This window comes from Telopea speciosissima, chromosome 8, assembly GCF_018873765.1.
Source record: "Telopea speciosissima isolate NSW1024214 ecotype Mountain lineage chromosome 8, Tspe_v1, whole genome shotgun sequence".
Classification (NCBI taxonomy): Eukaryota; Viridiplantae; Streptophyta; class Magnoliopsida; order Proteales; family Proteaceae; genus Telopea; species Telopea speciosissima.
Genome location: NC_057923.1, coordinates 62,927,539 through 62,935,119, shown reverse-complemented (window position 1 = coordinate 62,935,119; position 7,581 = coordinate 62,927,539). Strand labels below are relative to the sequence as shown.

The following is a 7,581-nucleotide window of genomic DNA, read 5'->3' as shown; positions in this document are numbered from 1 at the left end:
TGATCACTTTGGGTGGCTGAGTGCAACTCACGTAATTTGGAATCTTAGTCAAGGATGGCGTGTATGATATATATTCTATTATCTCTCAAATATGTTGCTAATCTATGCTTTCTTTGACAAACCTAGCAATATTTGAGTTGGCTAAGATCATTAACTATGTGCTTAGGCATCATACAATTGATACATAAGGCAGCTAATAAAAATTAGGACTGAGTTTTCCTTCAGCCACCTCCCTTGAGCGAGGCCTTTGGATCACATTGAGAGGGTGGGGGTATTATCGGTCATTCGTAAATAGGGAGCAGAGATGTATAACCATTGATGGTTGTACAGAGTTGAGGGTATGATGTCTTATATATATTTCGTTGCTTACATTTGTGGGTTGATTTCAAAGACCGTTAAGAGGCCGTAGTACTACATGGGAAATTCAGTATAATATGTGTTGATGTTGGGTTTCATTATGATTTGATCTATATTTATATGGAGATGGTTTTCTTTATAATCTGATAGAGTTGTGACGACAAACGACTGTAATCCTATTCTCCAAAATACCCTCCCGATACCCATTCCCACCGTCTCCCACCCTTTGGTGAATGGGATATGTGGGCGTAGGGAAACTCGGTCCTTTCATATATGCACTCCTAATGGCAGCATGAAAGGATATTTCTATAAACAAAAGTACATATGTCACCACGTAATTAATCCAACAGAAAGTGTACGCCGATCCAAGGCTTGCCTTGGTGGTTCGCTGGTCCCTTGGGAGAATAGTGTCAAGAATTTGATCGATGGTTCAAGTCTCCTTAGCGGTACCTAATCCACATTTGCTTGCTTTCCGAAAAATGGAACCTTGTGGGTACCATATTTGATCTCTTGTAGATCCTCTCCTTGCCTCCATGTGGGCCCTGATGGCCAATCGACCCTTAACATGCACCAAAAAATAAACAACATAAAGAGTACAGGTACGGGTAGGTGATGTGGTTCTCTCTCGGCCTCAATTTAGAATTAGGAGAGCAAACTAAAAATCAGAAAATGAAAAATTATATCTTCAATACCTCCAACTTTTAGTTGAGAGAAAATTTTTGGTAAAGCAGGAGGAGTACGTTTAACGTTTTACGTCAAAAGAGGAAAAAGAAGCTGGAGGCAAAAAGACGCAGTACGTGTCCTATCCTACCAAACACTTGATAATTATTATGATGATTATAGCGTACACATCGCCATTTTTCAAATGTCACAAACAGATTCGCATTAGCTGGCTGCTTTGTTGTGCGCCTTACTGTCCAGGTGGGGTCCATCCCTTTCTATTAGAGAAACTTTAATTTGGATCCTTTACTGTAGCCTGTCTGGTAGGACCGTGTTACCCAGACATGGTGCTGCACGCAATGTCCGTCTTACCTCTATCCAAATGCCTTGCCTGAGTGGGGGTAAGGCGATCTTTACACGCAGCTCGACAGTGGAGGATCTGGATCTGAGAAACTTGAGGGAATGGAATAGACAGAAAATGGAGCAAATAAAAATAAGTTCTCAAAGAATACCAAATTATATTTGACACGGCTAGCATAATAAGAGAACCCGTTCACAAAATTAAGAACGTAACATAGTTATCTTGTATTGTAGTGATCTGAATGTCTTCAACTTGTTCAGAGATCTTCATGAGGAGGGGTACTAGAGTCCATGGTCAGATAGTCCTAAATGGTTTAGGGATAACGCTAAGAATCTCCTTGTTATAACACTAGATTTTGTGAACTCTATGACCTAGTGTAGATGCATATTCCAATCCCTTGGAAATGCTGAAAATTGTTTGGCTCCATTTGGTAGTGCCAGATTGTATAGCTCTATTTTCCATCTCTGTTTTGTTATTTATGAGAGGATGTTTTCTTAGAAATAAGAGAAGGTAGGGTTGCTCTTTATGATCAAGGGATCGTGGATTTGTGTTAGAAAACAGTCTCTTTCTCAAAAGTGGAGGTAATTAAGGCTGTCTTCATTAGGAAATTTAATTATCCTCTTAAGTGTGGTGCACTGGATCCTCTTAAGTGCAGTGCATTGTCCAGTGCACCACACTTAAGAATCCAACCATTCACCCAACACTTGAGAGGATAAAAAGATGTCACTGCCCATGTTTTTATGGTTAGATTCATAAATATTGTGGTTCACTGGACATTGCACCGTAGTTGAGAGGATGAAAATCTGCATAAGTTATATATGACCCTCCTAAGATTCGCTGAGACCTTGTACACTAGCTAGATAAGGATCTTTATCCTTTCAAGTGCAGTGCATTGCCCAGTACACCTCACTTGTACGTGCATCCAACGGTGTACTAGGCAATGCACCTTTAAAATTCATCCTCTCAGTCTCATGGCCATCCTCAGATGCTCAAGTGTAGTGCATTGGACAATGCACCACACTTGAGAGGATAAAAATTTCACTAGATACTAAGCATAGTATTTTCATAGAGCGGAAAAAAAAAATTTGTGGGGAGAGGGGGGAGGAGGGGGGCTTCAATATCTACACCTCAAACAAGAAAGGAACCCAAGTGGTTGGTAGGAAAACAAAAGAATTTCTTTCAATTAAGTATGAAATAACAAATACCCAAACAATAAAAAAAAAAATCCCAGCCAAATTGCCTAAAGATTTTCTAGTACGCAATAAGTTCCCCAACCAAATAACATTAAGTTGCACCATCTTCGTTATACAACAACACCTCAGGGAGAGGCAACAAAAAAAAAATGCCCGGGATTGGAATCAAAAGTAAAACTTCCCTCTTTTGTAGCACTTTGTTCGGGTTGCATGAACAGCACCAGACACAGTGAGATGTGAAAAGACTATCCTACTCCAGCTCAAACGCTTTGCCCGAGCAGGAGTTGGGGTGAAGAAGGGTCTTGAAGAGATCGACACGAGTGTCTCCAAGGCGTAGAGCGTATGCCGTATTCTTGTATTCTGCCCAAGTGAAGGGTCTGTAAAGGCTGGGCTTCTCTGCCGTCACCGTCTCTGGAAGAGGAGAAATCGATGCATGCAAGGGTGGCGCCCCAAAATACACTATCGACATCCTTGATTCCTTTGTATTGTTGCTTATCATGGACCTGTGCCTCACGCTCACAAATCTCCCATTCGTCAACACCTGAATCATCCCAATATTATTCATTCTAGATATGTTTTCAATTTTCGTGAACCCAATTTTGTAATTTATTATAGCGTATGAACGCTCACCACATGTACACCTCTATTATTTATTCTATTCCTTTTGGGCATTCAAACGTTGCAATAAATTACTTGCCCAGTGCACATGATGGGTTGGGATTGGACCAGGTAAAATCAATTTACAACAAAAGTTTATCTTAATGATAGAGGATTCAAAGAGGTGAATTAAATTAAGGGTGTTTTACAATTACCATCCCAAAATCTTTCATATTTATTATTATCCTCCCCCAAAATTTTGAAACAACTGCTATCCTCCCCTGTTGCATATTAATAACTAACTGAGGAGGGGGTTATTCGTGACAATGTGCTGTTGTCACAGATTTTTTAAGACCAAAATGCCCTTTTGAGGTGGTAATTGTAAAAAACTCCCACCCCCATCACCATCCCTGCTCCTCCTCCTCCTTCTTCTTCTTCTTCTACTTCTTCTTCTTCTTCTTCTTCCTCTGCAACCCCAACCGCCCCGATCGATGACGCCATCACCAATCTCTAAAAGTTATAACTTATAAGCTAATATAGGGGATAAAATGATAATTAGACCCTCCCCAGTCTCTTTCCCTCGTTTATAATTTTATAGATTATAGATAATTACAGAAGAAGATTACAAACCCTAGCAGAAGATTCACAATCAACATTCAACCCCCAACAACTACACATTCCTTCCACAAGACATTACCGATTTACAGAGAAATTTTAAGACTTCCTCCTTCTCTGAAAACGAATCCTTTTAAACTTTAATCGATCAATCCATGTTCCTTCAAATGTTTTATGAAAACAGATAGATAAATAAACCATATTAGGCTTCGCCCTTACTTTTGGTCTCATAATTCTGATCTTCATCTCGTGTGCACGAAAAAAATAGGCCACGAAGAACAGATCTGAAGATTATGAGAGGAGAGACAGAGACGAAACCTAGAAACCCTAGATCCAGATCAAGATCTATACCAGTTTAATCTTGGAATAAAAATTACTAATCAAGGCAGAGCAAACGCCTCAGATCTTTGGTGGCGGAGTCGTCAACGATTGTTAGATCATCTTTCTTCTTGGAAAAAGACGACAGCGATAAACTACTGGGAGAAGGGGAGAGAGAGAAGGCCGCTCCGGCGTAAACATCGGACTGGACCGCTACGGGAGATATAATCATCTTGAGATCCGCAATCCGGATCTGCTTGGGGACCATCTCAGGATCCGGTCCCAACCGTTCCGTGCCGGAGACGATCAGATCCGGTTGGGGTTGCAGAGGAGGAAGAAGTAGGAGGAGAAGAGACGGTGATGGGGTGAGAGTTTTTTACAATTACCATCCCAAAAGGGCATTTTGGTCTTAAAAAATCAGCGATAATGGCACACTGTCACGATTAACTCCCTCCGTTACAGGCCTGTAACGGTGGGGGCCAGGTAGTTATTAGTATGCAACAGGAGAAGGTAACAGTTGTTTCAAAGTTTTTGAGGGGATAATAGTAAATATAAAAGATTTTGGGATGGTAATTGTAAAAAACCCATTATTTAAAGGGCTGATGTTCTTTGTACCGCAGCGCAGCCTGCACCCAACCACATGGGCTTGCCATGTAGAGGGTAGGGTGATTATTTTGCCCACTTCCATGTGTCTGGCCGTAGCTTGTGCCCCCAACACAGAAAACATTCTCCCTTAATTAAATTAGCTAATTAATATGAATATGCATGAAGCCATGAATGCTCTTTGATCCATGGTTATAGTTATCGATATCAATGAGCTAAAATCTTCTTCAATTGTCAATTCCTTCATCTTGCGGTGCCTTACAGTTTGGATCTGAGAGTTTGACATGTGGAAGATGTTTTATCCAATCGTGCAAGCTCGATTATTAATTTAGGTTTTTTTTTTTTTCTCTTTTCTTTTCTCAAGCTTGACATCATTGGATGTAGTATCTTCTATATGTCAAACTATCAGGCCTGAACTACAAAGCACCACAAGATTAAGGTACTTGAGAAAATTTTTCCGGTATCAATACCCATATGGGTCAATCAATACCGCCCCAAACCAATTATATTGGTCCTATATGGATCAAACCGTTTTGGCTCTCAAAATAAGGATACCTTGAATTTTTTTAAGATCATTTTACCCTCTCTTATACCGATACCATCACAATAGTATCGGTCAAGTATCAGGGACCAATCAAATACTGATACCGATTCGTATCTGCCGAGTTGGATCTAATCTTGGCCATTAATTACATGAATTAATTTACAGTCGCTAATATATAGTACTATAAAACAGAATTGAAGCACTAACCTGTAAAAGGTCCCCAACATTGATGCAGAAAGAGGAAGGATCAGGAGGAACAGGAACCCAAACCCCATCTTGCAATAAGATCTGAAGGCCATTCACTTCATTAGCTCTCAAGAGGGAGATAATCTGTGGGTCAGAGTGTTCACCAAACCCGACCCGATTATCATTGATATCCGAATCTGATGGATAATGATTGAGCCTGATGAGTGAGTCGCTATCAACGTGTCTGATGAGGTTGCTGAACACTGACTTGTCTGGGACCCGCAGCCCCTCTGCCATCAGATCTAGTATCTCACAAGCTAACTCTCTAACTGCCTCTACGTAATCTTTCACCACACAGCTGCCAATATTGCCATACAAAAGAGAAAGCCAAAAATCCTTTATTTTAGTGGGAAACTTCCGTACATAGCATAGATTTTTTTTACTTTTTATGGCCTTCAAAATATCTCTCTTCTTCTTCTCCATCAGAGAGAGAGAAAGAGAGAGAGAGAGTTGATTAGAGCACCAGTCTTGTCTATCATCTATCATTGCTTGCTTACCCTATTTGGTATCTAAACCCAAAACCCATCATTCAAAAACTGGAAATTAAATTTTCGTCCTCTATAAACTGTTTTTCTGATTTGATTAGACATGTTTGAAGGCAATCTCTCTCAGTTGTCACTCCTTCTTCAGGGTTTTAATCTGTTTCACCGTCTGTACACTCTGTGTGTGTGATAAAACAATATTAGAATTTTTTTTTTTTCTTTTGTTTTGGTGTAGTTGTCAAGGGTCTATTGACCTTAAGGACCCCCATAATAGGGCAAGAGAAAGACCCATAAGGGATCAATATGGTACCCACATGGACTTCACTTCTTGGAAAACAAATAAATGTGGACTTGATGTCTCTAAGGAGACTTGAACCACCAATCAAATTCCTTACCCAATTCTCCCAAGAGAGTAGCGAACCACCAGGGCAAGCCCTAAATCGACACAATAATAGATGGATATAACAACTATTTGTTTATTAATCTAGCTATATATCTTATTGGATTAGTGTTTCATGGATTTGTGTTTTCATATTCTTCTTCTAACTTATTCTTCTTTCATCAAATTCCAAACAATTTAGTAATTAAATCTGTCTCCAAAGCAAGGTTTTCTCCATTTTACAGCAATGCCTGTGATATATGGTTAAAGGGGTGCTATTCTCTGTATTGCAGGGCAGCCTGTGCCGAGGCACATGAGGGTGGGCAGAATGATCATCCTGCTCTCTACACAGGCTGCGCTGCAGCACAAAGAATATTCTCCTATGGTTAAATTAACAAATATTGTCCTACCCTCCTATTTCTCATTTAATTAGAATTCAAAAATAAAAGGACGAAAACTCAAGCTACCCATGACCCACCCACCTAACCTCTTCTCTCTTCTGTTTTACTGCATGCACACACACAAAGAGAGAAAGAGAGAGAGAGAGAGAGAGAGAGAATGCTGCTTGAATATGTAGAGATGAAGGGATTAGACGTTAAAAACCTGAAATTGGAAGGGTGAGAGGAAATAGCATTAGAAGCCTGAGAAACGGAGAGAGGATTGGTGTCGAGGAGGAGATACTCTAATTCACCCATGTCACCATTGAAGCCAATGTTCTTGTACCCATACCCTAAAGGTTTAGCCGGTCCAGCTTTTTGTTTCTCCAAGGAATGTCTATGGAAGAAGTTTAACCCTTCTTTCTCCATTTTGGCAATAAGGTCTCTTGGGACTCTATGGTTCACCACCATGAAGAACCCATACTCTTCACATGCTTTGATGATGAGCTCCTTCACCTGAGACCTATTCATTGAGAGATCCACCACCGGAACATGTACCACTCCTCCTCCTCCAACACCAATGCTGCCGTCGCCACCAATTCTTGTAGGAGAACCCACCACCACCACCATTGCAACCTACCAAATTCCTGCTGCTGCTGCTGATGCCTTTTCTTTCTCAATTTCTTGTTCTTTCTCTTCCCGTCTTTCTTTCCTACTCGATCTATTTTACGTCTCCTACCTAATGTATGTATAGCTAGTGTATATATATAAAGAATAAAGAACATTAAAGAAAGGTGTGTACTAAGGGGAGACAAATTTTTAAGAAGAAAGAGATAGGATTGTAAACGG

At 40.3% G+C, this 7,581-nt stretch overlaps 1 protein-coding gene across 1 annotated transcript; it reads right to left on the bottom strand.

The window, feature by feature from the left end:
• Positions 1 to 2,821: 2,821 nt before the first annotated feature.
• On the bottom strand, positions 2,822 to 7,362 carry LOC122672558 (gibberellin 2-beta-dioxygenase 2-like). The gene is made up of 3 exons (XM_043870020.1): positions 6,959 to 7,362; positions 5,456 to 5,792; positions 2,822 to 3,112 (listed from the first exon to the last, which is right to left on the bottom strand). The coding sequence occupies exons 1-3, from the start codon at positions 7,360 to 7,362 to the stop codon at positions 2,822 to 2,824; spliced, it is 1,032 nt and encodes a 343-aa protein (XP_043725955.1).
• Between the last annotated feature and the right edge of the window lie 219 nt (positions 7,363 to 7,581).

What these genes read in the sequence shown, in the direction of transcription:
- LOC122672558 (XM_043870020.1), bottom strand. Translation starts at nt 7,362, where the DNA reads ATGGTGGTGGTGGTGGGTTCTCCTACAAGAATTGGTGGCGACGGCAGC. An exon ending in TCTCACCCTTCCAATTTCAG is followed by an intron (nt 5,793 to 6,958) that starts GTTTTTAACGTC and finishes CAATATTGGCAG; the next exon opens with CTGTGTGGTGAAAGATTACG. An exon ending in ATGTTGGGGACCTTTTACAG is followed by an intron (nt 3,113 to 5,455) that starts GTTAGTGCTTCA and finishes GGGATGATTCAG; the next exon opens with GTGTTGACGAATGGGAGATT.